Genomic DNA, 23,812 nt, shown 5'->3' on the forward strand with positions numbered 1-23,812 from the left:
TAAAATATTATAAAATAGCTATTTTGCTATTATTTTGCCTTACTTTTTGATCTCTTCACTGATATTATAAGCAATTTTTCTGCCTTAACTTTAACTAAACTTTGTTATACATGGTTTTCCTCTTAATTAATACTGACCAGCCTTGTACTCTTATGTAGTTTCAACAGGCAGCCTCGGGAATATTGTTTCCTACATAAACAGGTTCAAAAAGTGTCCACAGCATTTTAATGATTACCCGGGCCTATAACAGGAATACACAGTGGAATAAATTTTAAACAATATAATTTGGTTTACAAGGATGTTAAGAATAAGTTGAGCAAACTGAGATCAGCTCATCCTAAATATTGCCACATATTTGAATGCTGGATCGTCAGCTGTGTATTTGAGTACTTGTGCTTTGTTTTGGTGTGAAATTTGCCTGTAAGTGCCGAACATGGGCCAGAGTTGCACGCCACTTGTCATGGTTTACAATATGGTTAAGATCTGGTCCTGAATCAATTAAAAGCCTCAACATTGCTTCAAATATTACATTTATACTTTATATCCTTTGGCCAGAAGAAAATCTACCAAGCAGTCAACCATTTAAAACACACATCTCATAGTCTTACTTCTGTAAAACCATGGAGGGAGAATTCTCTTGTCATTTGGATGGCAGACCAAAAAATTAGACAACAAATAATGCTTAAATAAATGTTTTTATTTTGATTGAACAACTGAAGAATTACAGCAAAAGAACCTCACATTTCTGTAATTATTATTCATTAGAGATTTTGTGATTAGAGGAGTGTTAAGGATTTGTGATTGCCAGATATAGATGTCCATCTTGGCTGACACGAAGTTCCCGGTGGCGGAAAATATTGCTGGCGATCCGGGAGAAAACGTGTCATTCAAGAGCAACATCAGAATTCACATATGGAAGCTCAGACACACGTATACACAAATACATAATTTAAAGCATCTATTAATGACACATCATCTATTAATGACACTTTCCTTACATATTCAGAGATATTTAGGAACAATGCACAAGAAATGTAATATAATATGTGATTGATTTCATCTTCAAGCTTCTACTGCAAGAAAGGAGGGACACAGAATCCATAGCCAGCTGTCAATCAATCAAACAGCTGCATTATGGGTTCCGTTACCATCCAGACTGCTGTGGCCATTTTACACCGACACTGCAGGAATAAATTATTTTAATATTCCATCTGGGATTTACAACTATATGTAATTTTTACATAAGTGTACCAGTATCATAGCCTTAATAAATATGTGAAAGACATGAGACAAATAATCATAAAGAGAAACGCTATCTTTCAAACAGCTTGTTACTCAAACAAGTTTGGTGTCTCTTCAAAAGAATAAAACTTGTTTATTTATCTAGCTTCATCTGTAGACTTGAAAAACCTGTTCCCTATCAGAAAAGAGTGGGCAGAGAGAGGGAGTGAGAAAGAGAAAGAGAAGGGGGGTTAAGGCAGATGAAAGGAGGAACTAGCCAGAAGTATGTAGCTTCATTTTTAGAAATAACCGTGATGCCACATTACAGATATCTTTCAGCTTATAGAGATATTCATTCTCGACTTAAATGAAAAATGTCCTCATAGTTCCAAGACCCAGTTAAATTAGTGAAGAAAAGATGGACAAAATGAGAGAGAAAAAGTCTGTAATTAATCAACATTTGGATTATTATCTTTCTTTCAATTGTAGTGAAATCATCGACAATTTAGCAAATGAGAAATAGAACAAATGGAAGAAGGCAAAGAGAGAAAGGGAATGAAAGGTGGAATAAAACCCTTGTATCACTGTGATCCAATAAAAGAGGACACCTTTAAAATGACAGATGAAAGTAGTTGAAGTCACTGAAATAGTCACAAAAAACAGTGAAGGAAATTGAACAGATTCTGCTTGAATAATTCTACTTTACCTGCTCCTGTCATTGTTTCACCTCTTACTTACACGCTCTCTCTTTCTCTCTCTGCTCCATGGCTTCTGTGAGTTTGTGTCAAAGAGCATTTGCGTATTTATGCCTCCTGACTTCCTCCTCAGAAATCTGAGCAACATTTTCACTTTCACTTCTTCACTGGGCAGCCCATAACCCCTCCCCTCTTGTCTTTTCCATCTCATAATTCCTCCTGTGATCGTTTTTTCTTTTAATACATATCTTTGTTATTGCACTCAGTTAACTGATACATGTTAAACTTACCACATCATATTGTGACACAATTCACAATAGGGGTGAGTAATTAACATTAAAGTCCCCAGTACAAGTTATGGTATTTATATTACTTAATTTCAAGCGATTACAATTTGATTAGGTTTGTTTAAAAGAATAAGGACTATTTATAATGTTAAACACTGCTGTTTACCTAAAAGTCCAATTTGAAATAATTAAAAACCTTAATTTATTGCACTAGTGTCATTTCCTTATGACCCCAGAGCTGCATGTCGAAAATATATGAGACAAAGGTAGACCTAAATCATTGGATTTCTATTTTTTTATTCTCCACACAATTAAATGTTTAATATAAAATGTTATGTTATATAAAACTAACATGTTGATTTGTGGTAAACATGTAATTTTAAAACACATTATAAACATCAGCTATTTGACAAAATCATGCTGGAATCATCTGAAATGGCGTAATAATTTTGTTCAATTTATGTTTTTCTTGGCGCTGGCACTGGAAGCCAAAAGTTTTGAATATTGTACAGATTTAGCTGTTTAGTAAGGAAATTGGATCACAAAGTATAATCAGGACATTACTGATGTAAAAAACAGCACCATCACTATTTAAAAAAAGTAATTTTTTATCAAATCAAGACAGGCCCCATTTCCAGCAGCCATCACTCCAACACATTATTCTTTTAGTAGTCGTGCTAAATTGCTAATTTGATACTAGAAAACCACTTGCCATTTTATCAAACATAGTTGAAGCTATTTGATTCATTAAATAAAGCTTAACATCGTCTTTGTGTTTGTTTTTTAGTTGCCACAGTATGCAGTAGACTGGCATGTCTTAAGATCAATATTAGGTCAAAAATGGCATTAAAGAAACTATCTCTAGAAGGCCAGATAGGTAACTAAAGAAGATAATAATTACATTACAACAAGAGGATAAGTACATCAGAGTCTCTAGTTTGAGAAATTGACACCTCACATGTCCTCAGCTGACAGCTTCATTGAATTCTACCCGCTCAACACCGGTTTCATGTACAACAGTAAAGAGAAGACTCAGGGGTGCAGGACTTATGGGAAGAATTGCAAAGAAAATTACACTTTTGAAACAGAAAATATAACTAGGATGTGGTGGTGGCGGCGTAGTGGGCTAAAGCACATAACTGTTAATCAGAAGGTTGCTGGTTTGATCCCCACAGCCACCACCATTGTGTCCTTGAGCAAGGCACTCCAGGTTGCTCCGGGGGATTGTCCCTGTAATAAGAGCACTGTAAGTTGCTTTGGATAAAAGCGTCTGCTAAATGCGTAAAAGAAAAGGTTTGAGTGGGCAAAGAAACACAGACATTGTACAACAGCTAATTGGAAAAAGAGTGTTATGGATCTTAATACCATTGAGCTTTTGTGGGATCAGCTAGACTGTAAGGTGTGTGAGAAATGCACGACAAGACAGCCTCATCTATGGCAAGTACTACAGAAAGTGTGGGGTTAAATGTCACCTGAGTTTCTGGACAAACTGACAATTAGAATGCAAAGGATCTGCAAAGCTGTCATTCTTGACAAATTTCTTTCCATAAGAGCAAAATCTGTACATTATTCCAAACTTTTGGCAGCCAGGTTATGTGGTCAAGCATTACATGTCCACTCTGTTATGGGAAGCTCTATGGAAAATTTATGTAATTGTAAAAATACAATACATTTATTTTAACATAAATAAAACGATTATACCTTTACAAAAATGTTAGCTAGATTTCATTCACAGACCATGTAGTGTTCTGATTTTTATGTAAAATTAGTAAAGTTAATTTTTAGTTGACTTAATTTTACTTAATGTTCACCCTGACCCTGCTTGACCTTTAGCCTTTAATGATGAAACTAAATAATTTCTACTGTATAAAAGAGTTTTCACAGGTTTCAAAAAAGGACCCAAATTATAGGAATTACCTCTTGGCATTATATAACAAAATATTAAACCAGACATTTATTAGAAATAAATCAATAAATAGGACAAATGCATTTCAAGCAACAACAACAAAAAAAAGTTTAATAATCAAATTCAAATATTGTTAGTTATTTTTAAGTATATTCTCAGATTTTAATTACTTTTTACTTGAATGTTTTATTTACTCAGAAATCACTTGACAACAGCAGCATAGACTTAAAAAATATTTTTGCAACTTGTTCGGTTTACTTTAAGCAACACAATTCTAAAACATTTTGTCAGAACTTGATTATACTGCAGTGTATCCATTTAAATTTGTAAAATAGAAGTTAACTTTGATAAACTTCCATTATATAACATTGATAAAACTTGGCAAGGTATTTCTATTTCCTAGCATGCTTTGCATGGGACACAATAGTGAGAGTAAATGTTAAAATTGAGTGTTATTTTAAGTGTTTTTGTGCAAGATTAATATAAAGGGGGTAGTTTTTAGTGTTTAATATTTTATGTTGCAATTTAGAAGAGTTTCTGTTATGTTGAAGTTTTGGTCATTATCATTATGGTGTAAAGTGGAGTTTGAGCTAACGATGAGGACAGGTAGATGTCACACATTAAATTGATTGCTCTCTTTGTTGAGCATATGCTGTGCTAATCATAGCAACGTTACTATATTACTACCCTCTGTAGTGCTTCCAACCAGCATGTATTTAGTATGTTAAAATTCCCTTCGACTAGTTAGTAAATAAATAAATGAGATGAGTTAGATAGACACATCCAATTTTGTTGTGTTTACCCAATTTAACATGATTCTTTCTACACAGTTGTTATGGTGATATTATATAGTAATTGGTAATATGAAGAAAACTAATTTTAAACATGTGTAACCACTGTCCACAATTTAATCATGTTCAGCCAAAGAGCTGTTTTTTTGAGCATACAGGATACAATACAATGAGCCGTTTCCCACATTAATACACCTCTGTCAGTCATTTTTATTTGTGTGGTGTATACAAGTGTTAAGAGATCTGGAATCAGCAGGGCTGAACTCACTAATGGGTCAATATCATATTACATTGATCAGGAGCCACTGAAGCTCTCAGCCCAACCTGTCCAGGTGCAAGCCCATTAGTGAGCATGTGTTAATGCATGTTTGGAAAGTCCGGTGGTTTTGGAGGTGAAGGCTGGTTCCCTTGAGACATGCTTGCAAAATGAGGAATAGCGTACCAGTGTCTCTTTAACAAACAGCCACCTACCCACAGATTCAGGTTTTAAAATCAATTTATTGTATGTGTGTGTGAGTGTATATATATATATATATATGTATATATATATATATATATATATATACACACAAATATATATATATAAATAAAAACATATGCAAGTAATTGAAACATGTTATAAATGACATGAAACATTTTATGAAGGCACTCAAATGTACACACCAAACCTGAACTGACAGTTCTCTTTTTATAATAAATTGAACAGAAATCCCATCAAAATACATTACTTCCTGTTTCGCACAGATCATGAACTACACTCAGTCATCCAGTTTTATTTATGAACTGCAAGCATTGATTATTATTGCTTAAAAGTATGCATGTACTTGTATAATTAGCATTTTATTTAACAGACCAACAAATATCAGTGTCCAAAAAAAAAGGATATATGTTAATACTTTCCAAGTTGTCAAAAAAACTATTTTTTTTTTTAACAAAGTAAGGCATCTGATACATTCAACAGACAGCACATGCTCACCGCAACCACACAAAAGAATGCAAACGCACACATTCACACACACGGACATAAGCATACAGACATTCACACATGGTTTCTCTCCTTACTAAGAGGAAAGGCAGCTGGGAAGACAAGAGAAAGAGGAAGCTGTGGTTCTCAATTGTGTTTGGGTGTCAGTATGTTAGAAAAATGTGTAGAAAGTAGATTAACAGGAGTGCATGTACTAGCATCTGTAGTTTCTTCGTTAAAACAGCCGCTTCTCATAGCTGAAAGAAAAAAATGGGGAGAAACAATTAAAATACATTTTTAACTTTAAAGGGTATGACTTTCTTTCATGAAACGCAAAAAGACATGTAAGTGGTGACTGAAGCGGTCATCAGAATGTCGTGTTTCCGGTGTGAGTACGCTTTGCTCGTTTTGGCTGCCGCTTCACTCTAGAGCTATTTGTTTGCCTTTAGTTTTGTTCCGTCTCGTTGTATTTGATTAAATGCACTTTTTCCCCCTTTTGTTTCACACTCTCATAACATTTTTGGATTTCATTCCATTTACATTTATGCATTTGGCAGTTATTACAGGGACAATTCCCCCGGAGCAATCTGGAGTTAAGTGCCTTGCTCAAGGACACAATGGTGGTGGCTATGTGGATCAAACCAGCAACCTTCTGATTAACAGTTATGTGCTTTAGCCCACTACGCCACCACCACTCTGGTTATTCCAACGGACTTTCGCCTTTCGTGGTTCCCTCTGGTGTGTGGGGGTGGGCTGCTCTGCACCACAGGTGTCTTACCCGGTCTACCTGATTCCACTGGCCTGCTTACCTGGTGCCATTTGCAGCGCAGTTGCTGAGGACGGCACTGCTGTGCTTTGTGACGGAGGGATTTTGTGGCGTGGTGCCTGTTGTCATTGTTTATTCACGTTGGCCATTTGGTGTCCTGAAGTTTGTACTCATCTTGTCTCTGTGGCTCTGGAGATGCGGGTCAGCGCGAGCTGCTTGGTGCCAATCACTCCACGGGGGACAACTCTGGTCATGTAATTTTTTACCTCTCTGCTCTTTTCTTTTGAACTGTTGGATCGGACTTGTACACATCCACATTTTCACTTTGGACTATACATTTTACTCCTGGATTGTTATGTTGTGCTTATTGTTTTAGTGCGGACTATTGTTTTTGTGAGTTGTTTTGATTTATTTATGTTTGTTGTTGCATATAATGTGCTTTGAGCTCGGGAAAAGCACTATATCAATTAAATGTATTATTATTATATCCTTAGAAAGTCAAACAGGTTTGGAAAAACATGAGGGTGGGTAAATGACAGAATTTTCATTGTTGGATGAACTATCCCTTTAAAATTTAAATCAATAATGCAGTTCAAAAGTTTAGGGTCACTAGACTGAAATGTTTGGAATTAGTTTATAAAATGACTTAAATATTTTTTTTATTATTGTTTTTGAAATGTATGACCTGGGCTGAATAATACAGAAAAGCAGCCAATAAATGCCCAACATAGATGGGAACTCCTTCAATACGGTATAAAAGCATCCCAGAGTGACACCTCAAGAAGTTGGTTGAGAAAAGAGTAAATTCTAGGCAAAGGGTGACTACTTTGAAGATGCTAAAATATAACACAGTTTTGATTTTGTTTAGTCACAACATAATTCCCATTGTTCCATTTCTGTCTTTCCATAGTTTTGATGACTTTACTATTATTATACATTTTTTGACCGGAAGTGTACATTATCTTGACACTGAGTGTATGAGGGTGTATGCAAATCTAACTACCTGTGTAGACTGTGCACTCCACCTTCCATCTGAGCTGACATGGTTCTCTTTTCAAACCTCAATTCACCTGAATACATCATTGCCCTGAGAGCGAGATGTTGATGGAACAAGAAAAAGAGAAATTACAAATTGACTCTCATGACTTCTGTTATTTGAAAAACAAGCAAGTGAATTTGGGTTGGTTTCAACAATGTATTATTAGGTTAAAGGTGCAGTGTGTAATTTCTGCGCCACTAGTGGCACCAAACAGAACTGCACAAATATGAGAGTTTCCAAACATGTTGACTTTGGCATGTTGGGAAACAATTTTGTTTTTGCAGTGCCATTTGGTGCCATGAGCAGCACAGAAAACCACTTTTAAATGCGCACAATTGCCGGTATGTGAGTAAATAGCATGTTTGCGTGTACCTCAACTGTGTGAGGCTCTTTGCACCGATGTCTTGGCAAGAATGCTGTATTCCAGCAAGGAGATATGGAACAAACTTATGGATGGAGCCTTTATCCTGAACTGCCCCTGAAACTCCCTGAGCTACTTTAATCTTATCACTCTCACTGGAAGAGAGAGAGAGAGAGGGAGGAAAAAGAGGGACAGGAAGAGAGGGAAAAGGGGGGGTGAGTGAGTGAACATGATTTCAACTTATATCTTGGTCCTTAAAACTAGCACTTCACTGAAAGTAATGTCTTTTCTGTAAAAAATGTCTTTACTGCTTTATCAGTACATTGTGGTTAGGGTTGTGAATCTTTGGGTTGAAAGAGAATCGATTCCATTCACAATTCACAGGTTTTCAATTTGATTCTAAGCTATTTTTTCCAAATTGAGAAAGATTGATACACATTGAAATTCTATTCAATACAATTCAATTTACGTTTCGATTCTGTATTTTTTTCAAATACATTTATAGGATTCTTTATATAGTTCCCCTAATGTGTCTTAAGAAAAAGACAAACTACTAATGGTTTACTGCACCAAAAGTTACTTGAAAGAAAACACATTAAATATACACACACACTGGCAACAAAAAGTTTGGAAAATAAACTGGTACTTTTAGTCACCAAATTGGCATTCAGCTGATCACAATGTACAGTCAGAACATAAATAATGTGAAAAATTACCATTTCAATTTCAGAACTTCTTAAACGACTTCAAAGTGTTCAACAAAAAATCCTCCACGTGCAGCAATGAGAGCTTTGCAGATCCATTGTCATTCTAGCTGTCAGTTTGTCCAGATACTCAGGTGACCTTTCACCCCACACTTCCTGTAGCACTTGCCATAGATGTGGCTGTCTTGTTGGGCATTTCTCACACACCTTACAGTCTAGCTGATCCCACAAAAGCTCAATGGGGTTAAAATCCATAACACTCTTTTCCAATTCTCTGTTGTTCAATGTCTGTTTTCTTTGTTTCAAAAGTGGCTTTTTCTTTGCAATTCTTCCCATAAGGCCTGCACCCCTGAGTCTTCTCTTTACTGTTGTACATGAAACTGGTAGAATTCACTGAAGCCGTCAGCTGAGGACATGTGAGGCATGTATTTCTCAAACTAGAGAGACTCTGATGTACTTATTCTCTTGTTTATTTGTACAGCTGGCCTCCCACATCTCTTTCTGTCCTTAATAGAGCCAGTTGTCCTTTGTCTTTGAAGACTGTAGTCTACACCTTTGTATGACATCTTCGGTTTTATTTTTGGCAATTTCAAGAATTGTATAGCCTTCATTCCTCAAAACAATGATTTATAGAGAAAGATTATTTTTGCCATTTTTGACCTAATATTGACCTTAAGACATGCCAGTCTATTGCATACTGTGGCAACTCATTTAACAAACTGTGTTTGATATAATGGCAAGTGATTTTCTAGTACCAAATTAGGAATTTAGCATGCTTACGCAAGGATAAGGTGTTGGGAGTGATGGCTGCTGGAAATGGGGCCGGTCTTGATCAAAAATTACTTTTTTTAAAAAGTGATGGTGCTGTTATTTACATCAGTAATGTCCCGATTACACTTTGTGATCTGTTGAATGCCACTTTGGTGAATTAAAGTACCAATTTCCTTCTGAAACAGCTAAATCTGTACATTATTCCAAACATTTGGCTGTACAAGTGTACACAAAGGCTACTTGGAAAACAAAAAAAGTGCAATATACTGATAATATATTTTAGAGCCAAACACAAATGTGAAAGTATTCCATATTTCCCCATAAAAGTTCCATGTTTTGTATTTTAAGATTTGATTAAATTGCATGACTTTTCCAGGTCTGGAAAACACAATTTTTAAATTCCCTGATATTTCCAGGTTTTCCATGACTGTGGGAACCCTGAATCAGTAAACTAATGCCAATATTACAACATTAAAGTAACATCATCAGACTACATTTCTTTTCCTCAAGGCCTCACATGTAAATAAAGAAAAGAGCAATATCCACTAGATGACTTCAATGACTTAAACAAGTCCTCAACTAAACAATTATATTAGTTAAATAGCATTCTTTTATCTTATAGAGAATAATGGCTAAAGCCCGTTTCCAGTGGGATTATTTTTATATGGGGACATGAGGTAAAGTAATTTTGCAGACTGCACCTTCCAGCACCGGTAAAGATTACATTTTACATCATTACAGATTGTAAAGATTATAGAATGTTTATTTAACCATGTAAAAAAGAAACAAGCAGTTTTTTTTTTTAAGGACTATTTGAAGGTACAATAGGGCAGCAACTAACGATTATTTTGATAATCGACTAATCTAACAATTATTAGAGCGACTACTCTGCGATTATTGCAACAATTAATCATTAGCTTTTAAGCGATTATTCAGCGATATATAAAATTTGCTCATATGATTTTCATTGGCAGTCCTGAGGAGAGACCAGACACGAGGTGCTTGAAAGCTGCTCAGAAAACCATTAAATGGGAGTTACGGACTGAACGAAAAGTGGGTGTGATCCCGTGAAGGCTGATGGAAGAGTACAGTGCGCGTCTGTGAAGGAAAATCTGTGAACCATGCTGCACATGTAACTAATATTTATACATGATAACATATTGTACACTGTTTACCGGATCGCGTTTCATTTGATTTTTACCATTTTAAATCATATTTCTAGATCGATACATTTGAATCGGCAGGATTAGTAATCGATGCATCGAGAAAATGAGTGAAATGTTACCATTGTGTCAGCCTATACAAGTGTACAGTTATTTGTTAGTATGTAGCGAAGCCTTTTTTAAGAGAAAATCAAAACTTATAATTAGTGGCTAAACTGCAGCAGGACTTAACAGCAATTAGTGTACAGTATTGTATGTGGGAAAGGGTAAATGTGTGTAATACCTGAAGTATCGGTTTTGTGAGCCCAGGTTCTTGTCCATGGCATCCAGTGAACCCATTCCTCTGAACTTCTTCAGACGGATCCCATCAGAGAAGAAATATTCACCAGGAGTTTCAGAGGTGGCTGCTAGCAATGACCCCATCATTACTGAGAGAGAGAGAGAGAGAGACAGACAGACAGAAAGAGACCAAAAGCATGAGATAATTTAACTTTCTAATAGTTATTAAAATATTTAATTATAAATACTGATGTCATATTAATTCCCAATTATACAATGAACTAAAAATGCATGATTATATGAAAAAATCGTTTTTAACAAATTGTGATCAACTGTATATAGGTGGTTAATATGAAATACTTGGGGGGAGTTGACATGTCCTGCATTGTGACATGCTATTCCCAATCTAAATGTTTTAAAATAATCTTAGCATTTTGTTATTATTTATAATTACTATGCATGCAGTTTTCGTGACCTCTTATGAACTGGGAGACTAGAAGTATTTCTACTTTTAAAAATGTATTTGTCACACTGTAGGACCATTTAAAATGTAACTGTTTAAACTAAAGTTGATTAAAAATGTTGAAATTGAAACCAATCAAAAAGCAGCCAAAACACAACTGTCCTTTATACATTCATATATATTTTAACCTAAAATCTTGATGTTGATAAAAAAGGTCCATAGACATGTTATGCATCAACTACACATACTGTATTGTAAGTATTTGTCTCACCTGTAGATGCCCCCAACGCAAGAGCTTTAGCAATGTGACCAACTGTCTGAATTCCCCCATCAGCGATCACAGGCACTCCAAATCGCCGAGCATATTCAGATACCTTATACACGGCTGTAGCCTGAGGCCTCCCACATGCCAGGACTGTGTGAAGAGACAGAGAGAGAACTGATTACAAATGTTGATCACTTTCAAATTACCATGATAACAAATGTAGTATCTGGCTTTTTTACTCTTTTATTAGGCTGTGAGGGACAGAAATACAGTCGGTTCAATGGCTTGTACCATTGTAGATTTTGGTGTCAATCTTTCTGATGACAACGTTTAAAATGTCATTACAAATCATAAAACTTTTTTAATAAATTCAGGCTGACAAATTGTATTTTTTTAGAAAACACAGGTTGTTGAGAGCAGATATGACATACAACTTAAAACAGCCGTGTTTTACCTCAGCCTCGTTTTAATTCACGATCCCCTCTACCCGGACTAGGTTCACTTAAACAAAATCTCATTCTTCACTAAATGAATGACTATCAGTGTATTCTTTACTCATGCAGTCATGTGACTTCAGTCAGTGACAATCAATGAACGCTACAAAGAAAGGATTACATTTGGATTAAAGAGCATAAGCTTGGTTTCTTTCATTATTAACACTTTTTATTGATTTAATATACATTTACCCCCCGACACAAACATGCACTGGTCACTTACAATTAGAGCATTAAAATAAAATAAAAAACATATACTTAGAATGCACATACACATCAAACTAAATATTCCTCTCCACTGCCCCTCCCCGAGAACCCTCCAAAAAAGCAAAATATCCACCTCACTTCCTATCAAACAAATCCCATTTTCCCAGCCTTCTAAAACCCAGCCCGAAACGAGGGTGCCCCAGCCGTCTTCCACCCCTAAGGTTAATTTGTTAACTAACTATAACTCTGGCCAGGAACCAACTTTCAAAGTGACTATCCCAATAAGCTTGGTTTCTACAGCGCCACAACAAAAAGAGAAAACCAGCTCAAGTTTCACACACGCACGCACACAGCTATTCAAAAAACTATTCAAATGCAACTTTTTAAGATCTTCCAGGTTTTTCCTGAATTCTACTAGGCAATCCCAATGTTAAAAGTGTGTCTCTGTTAATATTCCTTTCCCACTTTTTCATTTAGTCGCCCAGGTTTTTGCAACATTTTGTAGATTTATTGACAGTATAAGAGAGGAGACAGGAAATGATAAGCAGAGGAGAACTATACTTTAAGGGGGCCACTGTATAAGCTATTACACTTATGTTAGTGAGGGTTTCCGTGTTACAGACTTAGATGAGAGGAAGTGCCAAAAGCCATTACTGACAGGTTAGTCAGACAATGACAAGCATCCAAAACCCCAAAAACCAGCAACTACTTCAAATGATGCAGAGCCAATAACCAATCAATGCAGCAGGCTGTGCAAAGGGCAGGCAGAGTGAGAAAGTGAACCAATGGGACTCTTTATGGGGATCAGGGGGAGGGACTTACTGGAATATCCCGTAACAGTAGTTGGGGTTTTGGGGCTGTGGAGCTTTAAACCAGGAGGAGCTAGAGAGAGACAATTATAGAAATGGAGATACAGAGAGCAGGCAATGAAAGAGGGGACTGAGTCAAATGACTTGAGACAAGAGGAACAAAAAAAAAAGAAGGGAAATGAAAAGGAAAACAAGTGAAAACAGAGCAAAGGAGAGAGAGAAAAAAAAGAGCAAGGAATGCCTTTAATTCTATACCCCCATCATTCAGAGGGACAGAGAATGACCCCTTTACACCTGCATTCAAATGCATTTCGGGTGATCGGATCACATGTAGTCAGCCCTAAATACAGGTCTAAATGGGGTCTAAAAGTTTTTGTCATCAGATCAGAAAACCACATATGAATGTGGTAAAAAATGTATGTGACCACTTCGCATTTGAGGTATAACCTCAGCTGTCCTGAATGAGTCCTGGGCAGCAGTGAAAGCACCAAACCTCACCTGTAAAATCAACCGTTGTGCTACAATAATGGTTTAAACTTTGCAGTATACAAGTGACTTGAAGCAAATAAAAACAAAGTGGATACATACACAAGCACCTTCTGTGTGTCTGATATCAAAATGCAGCGAGACAGATGAGAAGCACCAACATTTGAAGCTCAAGTTAATACAGGAAATCCACTAAAATAATGGATAATTCTGCTCAAAATGTTGCATTTGTGCTTGGATAAAAGTTTAGCTCAGTCTGGGAGAAACAGCATGCCAATTTTTCTGCACTTGGTCTTTTCTGACTTTGATGTATTTCATATCATGCAGTGACATAGTAATATATTTTGATGGATGTATGTCATCATGAAATCAAAGACCCTCCCCTCCAAGTCTGAATACAAGTGGTCACAGAAGGCGCATTTAAGCGTATATATATATATACACACACACACACACACACACACACACACACACACACACACACACATATATATATATATACATACATACATACATACAGTCAGGTCTATAAATATTGGGACATCGACACAAATCTAATCTTTTTGGTTCTATACACCACCACAAAGGATTTTAAATGAAATGAACAAGATGTGCTTTAACTGCAGACTTTCAGCTTTAATTTGAGGGTATTTACATCCAAATCAGGTGAACGGTGTAGGAATTACAACAGTTTATATATGTGCCTCCCACTTTTTAAGGGACCAAAAGTAATGGGACAGATTAACAATCATAAATCAAACTCAATACAGCCTGAAGTCAATTACAGCCTGAAGTCTGGAACGCATAGACATCACCAGACGCTGGGTTTCATCCCTGGTGATGCCCTGCCAGGCCTCTACTGCAACTGTCTTCAGTTCCTGCTTGTTCTTGGGGCATTTTCTCTTCAGTTTTGTCTTCAGCAAGTGAAATGCATGCTCAATCGGATTCAGGTCAGGTGATTGACTTGGCCAATGCATAACATTCCACTTCTTTCCCTTAAAAAACTCTTTGGTTGCTTTCGCAGTATGCTTCGGGTCATTGTCAATCTGTACTGTGAAGCTTTTTTAGATGTTGTTTGGCAAACTCTAATCTGGCCTTCCTGTTTTTGAGGCTAACCAATGGTTTACATCTTGAGGTGAAACCTCTGTATTCACTCTGGTGAAGTCTTCTCTTGATTGTTGACTTTGACACACATACACCTCCTCCTGGAGAGTGTTCTTGATCTGGCCAACTGTTGTGAAGGGTGTTTTCTTCACCAGGGAAATAATTCTTCAGTCATCCACCACAGTTGTTTTCCGTGGTCTTCCGGGCCTTTTGGTGTTGCTGAGCTCACCGGTGCGTTCTTTCTTTTTAAGAATGTTCCAAACTGTTGATTTGGCCACACCTAATGTTTTTGCTATCTCTCTGATGGGTTTGTTTTGATTTTTCAGCCTAGAATGGCTTGCTTCACTGATAGTGACAGCTCTTTGGATCTCATATTAAGAGTTGACAGCAACAGATTCCAAATGCAAATAGCACACTTAAAATTAACTCTGGACCTTTTATCTGCTCCTTGTAAATGGGATAATGAGGGAATAACACACCTGGCCATGGAACAGCTGAGCAGCCAATTGTCCCATTACTTTTGGTCCCTTAAAAAGTGGGAGGCACATATACAAACTGTTGTAATTCCTACACCGTTCACCTGATTTGGATATAAATACCCTCAAATTAAAGCTGAAAGTCTGCAGTTAAAGCACATCTTGTTCGTTTCATTTCAAATCCATTGTGGTGGTGTATAGAACCAAAAAGATTAGACTTGTGTCGATGTCCCAATATTTATGGACCTGACTGTATATATACACACACCTTTCCATTTACTGTCAGGCAAGTATCCGTCTAAAAATGCACGTGGAAAATTACTTACACAAATGAAGACATAAAAACAATTATAAATGTAAAAATAATAATTATAGTGATGATAATAATCACTGAAATATAAATCATGGTTCGAGGTGAACGTGTTTTTGTATTATTTTATACATTTTGTATTATTTTATATTGTTTGTATTATTTTACAGGCTACAGAGTTGCGTTCACAATAAACTGCTCTGTGGAAATAAAGTAAAGTGAACTGAACTCAAAGCACCTCCTGAACTGAGATGTCTGAGGTCATTTGCAGCACAAAAAAAATATATATATCCTTAGATGCGTGTCTTCCACGAGACTGCACGCCTCTTTATCAGCGTGTCATATATGCGCATATACGGCTTTTCGGTCATCTCACTTAATATAATCAAGAGTGTTTCTTCAAAAGCATGTCTTTGTGTCTACGGGCAAATTATTTGTAATATTAATTATAATAATAATAAATTTAATCGATTAATGGGAAAATGAGCCAAATATCGTCTTGACATCGTCAAAGGCATCAGCTTTTGGCAATCACTCTGACCATCATTGATCCCTGAGATCATCATCTGTTTGCCAAACCCAAATGTGCATTTCTCTCTATAAATTAACTAAAGGTTTAGACCGTCTCTTGCTGTTTTTTCCCGGTGTTGCCGCGGCTCGCTCCGTCCGAGCGCTTGTAAAAACTATATTTTAAAGGCTCATTATTACGTTTTAGTATTTCTCTGTAATGTAGAACATTGTTACCAATATTACTGATTCTTTCTCAGCCCTGGAACTCAAACCATTTTCTCATACTAGTGTTTTTCCTTGATGCACAAATACATCCAATCACCAGCACTTTTAGGTTTGGGCACATCTAGCATGCTACATGCTTATCACTGACATTGACGAGATTAACCCCTTTCGATACTCGATTGTTTAGAGGCAATTCGGTCGGTGCCTAAAATGTATCGAACTCGATACCCAGCCCTAGCTATAACCATGTAAAAGAGGACCAGGGGATTCACTAGACATTATGTGTTTGTCTTTGGAGGTATTGGATTTGGAAATACAGCCTGTGATAGGCTGAGGGACAGGCAGACAGACATGGAATTGGTGGACTGACCTTCTTGTGTGATGCAAATGGAGCCGCTTCCCATTCCCACTCTCAGGGCGTCCGCTCCTGCATCAATCAAATTCTTCGCCTGAGCCGCAGTCACCACTGTGACAGAGAGATAACCCAGCATGTTAACTGTTTATACTGTGTGAGGTTGTGTGTGAGGTTGTGAGTGAGGTTGTGAGAGTGTTTAAAACTAACCGTTGCCGCCGATAACCTGTAGACTAGGATATTTCTCCTTTATGTACTTAATCATATTAATCTGAAAGATCGAATTTCCTTGGGAAGAGTCCTAAAATGTTTAGAGAAAGACAAAAAGGGCAAAATCTGGTCAAACAGGGCATGAAATAAGTAAGGGACAATGTACAGTCAGCTGGTCATTATTGCAAAATATAACAGCCTAAAAGGGTTTCTTTAGTGATAATGAACGGCAGACTTTTCACTGTCCTGCTTAATACACAACACTTAGACACAGACAAGAAATTTATTTGAGTTTAAAACATTTCATAGCTTTGAGATAAAATTATTAAATTAGCTAGAGACTGCAGAGAAACAGAATGTAGCACATAGCCAGTTATTTAGTGTTACCATGGACAACGGTAATTATTCTGAAATATTTCACCACTGAATGCAGCGACTGACCAATCAGAATTAAGTATTTAAAAGAGCCGCAAAACAAGATTTCATTGTTTCACTGGAGAGAAATAACATGCATCACTTCATGACAAACACTCTCACCAGGACAACCACGTCCACACCAGCCTGCGCCAACAGATCCAGTCTGTATTTGTCATCATTGTGTGTTCCGATGGCAGCACCACAAAGTAGCTGTTTCCGGGAGTCTTTTGAGGCCAGTGGGAAATCTCTGTTCTTCTTTAGATCTGTCCGGGCGATGATGGCCACCAAACAGCCCTCCTGATTTACGATAGGAAGCTTGCCTACACACAGTAAATATTGAGTGTGAGAATGTAGCACTAATCATTCATTTCATGTGGGAAGATTACCTACACACAGATAAAACAAGTGTTTTTACAGAAAGTACAGTTTTAAAAGTATGCAACAGTCTATATGGGTTAATGAATAGCTAAGCTTCTTGTGTGTTTTATTTGATTGGTAAGTCTACCACACCTTTTTTGCTCCTCTGAAGGATTTCATTGGCCTCTTTCAGTGTTACTCCTGCTGGAGCTACAACAAGATCATCCCTCTTAGTCATCACCTGAGAGAGAGAGAGAGAGAGAGAGAGAGAGAGAGATATTCAATTCAGGCTCAGAATGGAGTTCAGTCAAATTAGACAAGCCCCTCCCTCTTAGTGCTAAGCCCCACCCACCTCACTGAGTAGCAGGTCATGCTCCGACTCTTTCAGGAAGTCGATATCTCGTGATGAAATGATGCCGACCAGACGTCCGCCCATCTGTCCATTGTCTGTGATTGGAATACCACAGAATCCGTGACAAGCTTTAGCCTGAAAGACGTCCCTTACCCGCTCGTTTGGACTCATCACCACTGGATCCGTAATGAAACCTTGTTCATACCTCTAAGAAGGCCCGGGTCAATGTGTGGAGTAAGAAGGGAAAAGGAGGAAAGTTCTATTAGGCCTTTCTACTGGAACTGAAGGCACATAGGGAGAGATTGTGATAGAGAAAGATATAACAGTTGAGGATTTCTCTTTGAGAGGGGACATACGTTGCAGCTATAATGGGATAGGTCAAAGGAAAACAGATCAAGTGGAGAAAAAATAACTTGCACAATGAAAAACAGAAGAAAAAAAGTCAAAGACCATGGAAAGACTCACCTTGACCTTGCGAACTTCATTGGCCTGGAACTCTGGAGTGCAGTTATGATGAATAAAGCCAATTCCACCAGTCAACTATGATAAGACCATGCACAAACTTCAGAAAAAAATATACTAATTGTATATTTAAGGTTTTACAAGGAAATTTAAGGATGTTGCATGTGTTTGCAAATGAACTATTAGTTCAGTTTCAGTTGAGATTATGTTTGCACAAGTATGAACACTGCAATTACATAGTAAGTGTGTTAAAGTAAGAGCACTTTCATTTGTTTTTCTCTTACCGCCATAGCTATGGCCATTCCAGACTCTGTGACCGTGTCCATGGGTGACGAGACCAGTGGAGTTTTCATTGTGATCTGTTTGGTCAAGGCTGATGTCAGGTCCTACAGAGATAGCCAATCAAATTAACCCACTGGAGACACACAAACCACAACATCCATCCACACATACATCCCTCTTTTTCTTTACATCTTCATTCCAGCGTTCTACTTTCCATCGCTTTCAGTCAAGCTGAGAAAAGAATGGCTTTACAATGGCCATGGAGTGCTAGTATTATTTCCTCTAAAATAAAGGCGGGTCTTTCACTTACCACCTGGTCAGCTGAGAAGTCAATGTATCCTGGCAGAATCAGGAAATCACTGAAAAAGAATTGATATAGATGGGGGAGTCAGTTGTGTGTGAACGCAACTGTATTAAGCACTCAAATACAGGACTGACAACCATATTCTGCTGCGGTGAGAAAGCGGAAAATGTGTAAGGGGAAATCTTTTTTATTAATATTTAAATAAAGATGTTGTAGGTCATGCATACTGCTCAATTTTTCATAGGAAAAACAGGTTAAAAGGTTGTTGAAGTTTGGTTAATTGTTTATTTTGAAACTCTGATATGGGTGTCATTTATGAAAATCCCAATATATGTTTATTTCACATGTGTCATTCTTTTTTCTACTTATTCAAAACTAATCAATTACTTTTTTCTTTATCGTGTTAGATAGGGCTGGGCGATATATACTGTGGCAATGATAGAAAGTGTGAAATGATAGAGATGTTGCTATATCGTGTATATATTGATACGTAAATATCCATGTGCACAGCATGGGCTTATCTTGGGCAGGGCCCAATCTCTCAGACATGAGACAGAGAATTAAAGTGACATGGATAGGGTATTTATGGCATTCAAAAATAACAATTTGCCACCCAAGCAACATCAATGAAATTTATCTTGCATTCGGCGTTTCATAAGCACTTAATGGGCTTCTCACCTGACACTCACATCTGTGTTTCATGTGCACGTCACATGCTCTATCTCTGGAGCATGCAAGAGCGAGTGAGTAAAGCAGCCTCCCCGATATTAACACGAAAGTGCGGAGCGGGATCACTCGCACTACTCAATCATTTTTGACCATGGAAAAAAAACTTTGTTTTGAATCCCAAAAAAGCCAAGAAAATTAAGAGGAGCTTTTTATTTAAACAGGTGTGACATCTGTGATGTAGGTTCACAAAAGGCAAAACAGAGCAGAAAAATACAATCTACAAACTGTCACACAATAATCACATGTTATAAAAGCAAATTGTTTTACCTCCTCAAAGCACTCCAAAAGCATTTAAGTGTTAATTTTCATCTGAATTTTTTTTTTATTACTTATGCATCATTTTCTTTGTTGCATTATGTTGGGAAGATATTTAATTTCATGAGAAAAGATTATCTAATTATAATATTGGTCAAAAATATATCAGATTGAAATGTGACAATGTGAAATGTAGCATTATGGTAAGAATTTTTTAAAACCAAGTTGTGTTTTTTTTTTTTTTTTTTACTATTGTCAAGCTCCAAATAAAGAGAAAGTTAAATAAGAGGAAGTATTTAATTCACTGACTGGATTATCCAAAAAGATGCAGTACAATATGGTTATTAAATATATTAAACTATTTTTATTGATTTTACACACACACACACACACACACACACACAAAAAAAGCATACATCATAAGAAATATATGGTTATGATGTAAAATAACTCCTATCGTGACATAAGATTTTGGTCATTTCACCCACACCTTGTATTAGAGTACTCAACCAAATAATTACTTGAAATGCCCATCCTTAACAAATATCACAAAAAATATGCCCTGAGATATAAAACTTGTATCTGTGACAGCACTAGGCTATGTAAACTGCAAAATTTATAAAAATTAATCTGACAATCATGCCAATGGCATGCGATTGGGGTGAAGCTACCAGTTTCTCTGATCAATGAAAGACAGAGCAGTGTTTTGGAAACCTATTTGAAAACGGTCATTATTGTTGCAATTCCATTAGATGCCGTTAGTGGCGCAAAAATCGCTTTCAGCACCGCAATCTTATCTCGTTTTCACTGACTGACACATAATCCAATAAATGCCAAACATTCCCTTTGTTTTTTCACCAAACTGAGCCTCTTAATCTTTGACACATTATGACACATATCTTGGTGTTTACCAATGTGTGCGAGGGGTTCTGGAATAGACCGACCACTCTCCACCATGTGGAACTTCAAAATTCAGCTCACACCTGCCGCAGATTAGTTTTCCTCTGGGATTTTATTTGCTACATGGCACCAGGGGGTTTATAAGGAGAAATTGAGAACATATCAGATGGTACACAAACAATCTTGCTTGACAAAGCTCGTCCTATTTATAGCACATTTGAGAGGTGTGACAGGGGAGACAGCGATTAGTTTTGGTTCTGAAAAAGTAGCTTGGGTTGTCAGTGGTTTAAGAATAGCCTGAACATTTTGCTGTGGTGACTCAACTCTGAACTTCTTATAATCAAATTAATTTTAATTACAACACATTTCATTTTTCAATTATCTCATATTTCATCAGACAGTCCAAAAGTCTTTCCAACCTGAACTTACCTTATGAATCCACAAGGTATAATAAAATTACTCAAAGCAAAAAAAAATTAAGCGTGATAATATTGACAATGTCGATATTGTGTGTGTGGTCATTGTTTTATGCGGTAAAAAGCCACGTGAACGCGAATTGCGTAACACCACACCGCGTGCTGTCACACATAACCATGCTGGATACTAAACCAGAAAAATGCGGACTAGACTTTTAAAGGTCAACTCATGTTAGTTAGTTGGACTAAAAGAGGTGCACTGCTGTAAAATGTTTAATAAAGTGGAAAACAATGGAGACGGTACAATAGTAGAAAAGGTTCACACAGCACAAGCTAATTTACTTGTAGGTGAGGCCATCTCCGCAGTTAAAGAGTTGTTGTCCCGTTAAACCGTCGTCAGGCACGTATCCCGTCTCTCCACTGATTAAATAGTCAGCCATTGTACATGAAAAAGTCCAAACCCTTACTGGAGGTATGAAGACAGCAGCCTGTGTTCACACTGTCCGGTAAATTCTGTTTGTCTCAGTGCTTCAATCAGGCAGTTGTCACGACACGTAATTACATAAAATGTTGCAATTCCTGTGAAGAGCCTAGAGTTTTGCTGATCTAAATGACCGAACCCCGCTCCTCTTGTGCTACGGACTGAAACTACTCAATGGAGCATACAATCATCACACGTGTTTGTCTGTGGAACGTCCTTCCTTGCCTTCCGTAGATAGGTGCCTTTTACGTCACTTCCGCATAATGCTGTACCTTAGTTAAGCTCTGGGGAGCGCTGTTTACTATGCCCGACTGTATGTTTATTCAGTGAGTTTAGTCCCATAAAACATAATTATTTAAGAGGGCATTTTTATAATCTTTGTATTTGAGTGACTGAGAATCAGCTTTTAAACCAGGAGTGAAGTAAAAGGGTGTTTGTACCCCAGTTTTGGTGGTGCGCTCTCTTTATCTTGTGCTGACACGTGCTCAGCGAGAGGGGCACTTCGTCGATTTAATTTTATCTCGCACACACAGCCGCTGCCTTTATTTGGGGCGCATGAACTGACCTGAATATTCATGCACGGGAGCGCGCATGGTCCCTAAACACCTCCAGTGCATGCAAATACTTTATTAAAAGACTTTTAAGTTTTATTCTGTAAAATATTTTCCTTATGAACTCAATAAGTCAAACATTTATCCATTTAATATTTTACATCATAAACAGTCTTCACCTGTCACTAAAATATGTGTTTTGCACACTGTTTTCTATAAGACATTATTACTATACATTGCTGGAATGCATTATTGCTGGAGGTTAGCTAAATCTGAAATAATGTTGGGAACATCCTGAGAAGGATGGTTCATAAACACTGAAAAAATGCCTTTATTCACTTTTATATATACCAAATGTCACATTTTGGGGTCAATAGTTATTCAATAGAAGTCCACAGATTAAAAAATATAAACCATACACCTTTTATAATATTTACTGTATATGTGTTGCTTCATTTCCACTTGCATCTTTAACCTCTTCAACTCTGGGGCATTTTTGGGCTGACACCTGCAATCTTTCACATTCAAATTTAAAAGCTCACTATTTACTCAATTGACTACTTGCCAAAACATTTAATTTGGTCTAATTTTTTTCAGAACCCCACCACAATAAAAAAAAAGATTGACAATAATATTATATATATTTAAATTCTTATGATATACAGTACTGTGCATAAGTCATAGGCACATAAGATGTTTCACAAAAACATTTGTCTTAAGATGGTTATTTATATCTGCTACTTTAGTGTTTCAATAGGAAATATAAATGTTATACTCCCAGACATTCCATTTGCAAATAGCATAGAAGAACATGGAGCCCTGCAGCAGATGGCATGGCCCCACAGAGACCCCCACTGTATATTGAGTCAGTCTGGGATAATACAAAGAGACATTAGTAATTGAGACAGCCTAAATAAATAAAAGAACTGTGGTGAATTATCCTATCTACCAACAACCAGTGTCCTGAGGTGTCGTTTTAAAGGTGGCCACACCAAATTTTGATTTAGCTCTTTTTCTATTTACTGGATGTATATGACGTTAATTGATTACTGAAAACTATTTGTCATTATTATTTTTAAGAAATCCTCACTTTGAAAGTTTTTCACAAGTGCCTAAAACTTTTGCACAGTACTGTATAAGGGTGTGTGTGTGTGTGTGTGTGTATATATATATATCTGTGTGTGTATCTTTTTTTGTTTGTCCTAAATTTGGTTCTGTTCACTTCTCCAGCTACCTCAAAAAAGGGACAGAATGTATAATTTTATTCCACTAGATGGCAGCAAGTACTATATATATTTTTTTCTTCCTCCATCACTAAATGCCGATCTGAAATGTAGGTGATCCTCTAACGCATTTTAGCCCTCACAAATGTGCTGGGTTGGAGAGTAACAGAATACATGTAACTGGATTACAAATCTAAAATACAAAATATTAGTAACTGTACTCCA

The 23,812-nt window shown here is 36.9% G+C and overlaps 1 protein-coding gene across 2 annotated transcripts; it reads right to left on the reverse strand.

The window, feature by feature from the left end:
• Positions 1-5,204: 5,204 nt before the first annotated feature.
• Positions 5,205-22,027, reverse strand: impdh2 (IMP (inosine 5'-monophosphate) dehydrogenase 2). 2 transcript variants are annotated; one of them, XM_052094966.1, is made up of 14 exons: positions 21,675-22,027; positions 19,039-19,087; positions 18,731-18,832; positions 18,450-18,524; positions 17,985-18,191; positions 17,786-17,873; positions 17,396-17,595; positions 16,859-16,949; positions 16,667-16,762; positions 11,682-11,825; positions 10,952-11,096; positions 8,042-8,185; positions 7,634-7,717; positions 5,361-6,121 (listed from the first exon to the last, which is right to left on the reverse strand). In XM_052094966.1, exons 1-14 carry the CDS (start codon positions 21,770-21,772, stop codon positions 6,100-6,102), a joined length of 1,545 nt encoding a protein of 514 aa, XP_051950926.1. In that variant the 5' UTR covers positions 21,773-22,027; the 3' UTR covers positions 5,361-6,099. The 2 variants fall into 2 exon arrangements, with proteins under 2 accessions (XP_051950927.1, XP_051950926.1); XM_052094967.1 differs by lacking the exon at positions 8,042-8,185 and having other exon boundaries at positions 5,205-6,121.
• Positions 22,028-23,812: the final 1,785 nt, after the last annotated feature.

Source organism: Xyrauchen texanus, chromosome 27 (assembly GCF_025860055.1).
Source record: "Xyrauchen texanus isolate HMW12.3.18 chromosome 27, RBS_HiC_50CHRs, whole genome shotgun sequence".
NCBI lineage: Eukaryota > Metazoa > Chordata > Actinopteri > Cypriniformes > Catostomidae > Xyrauchen > Xyrauchen texanus.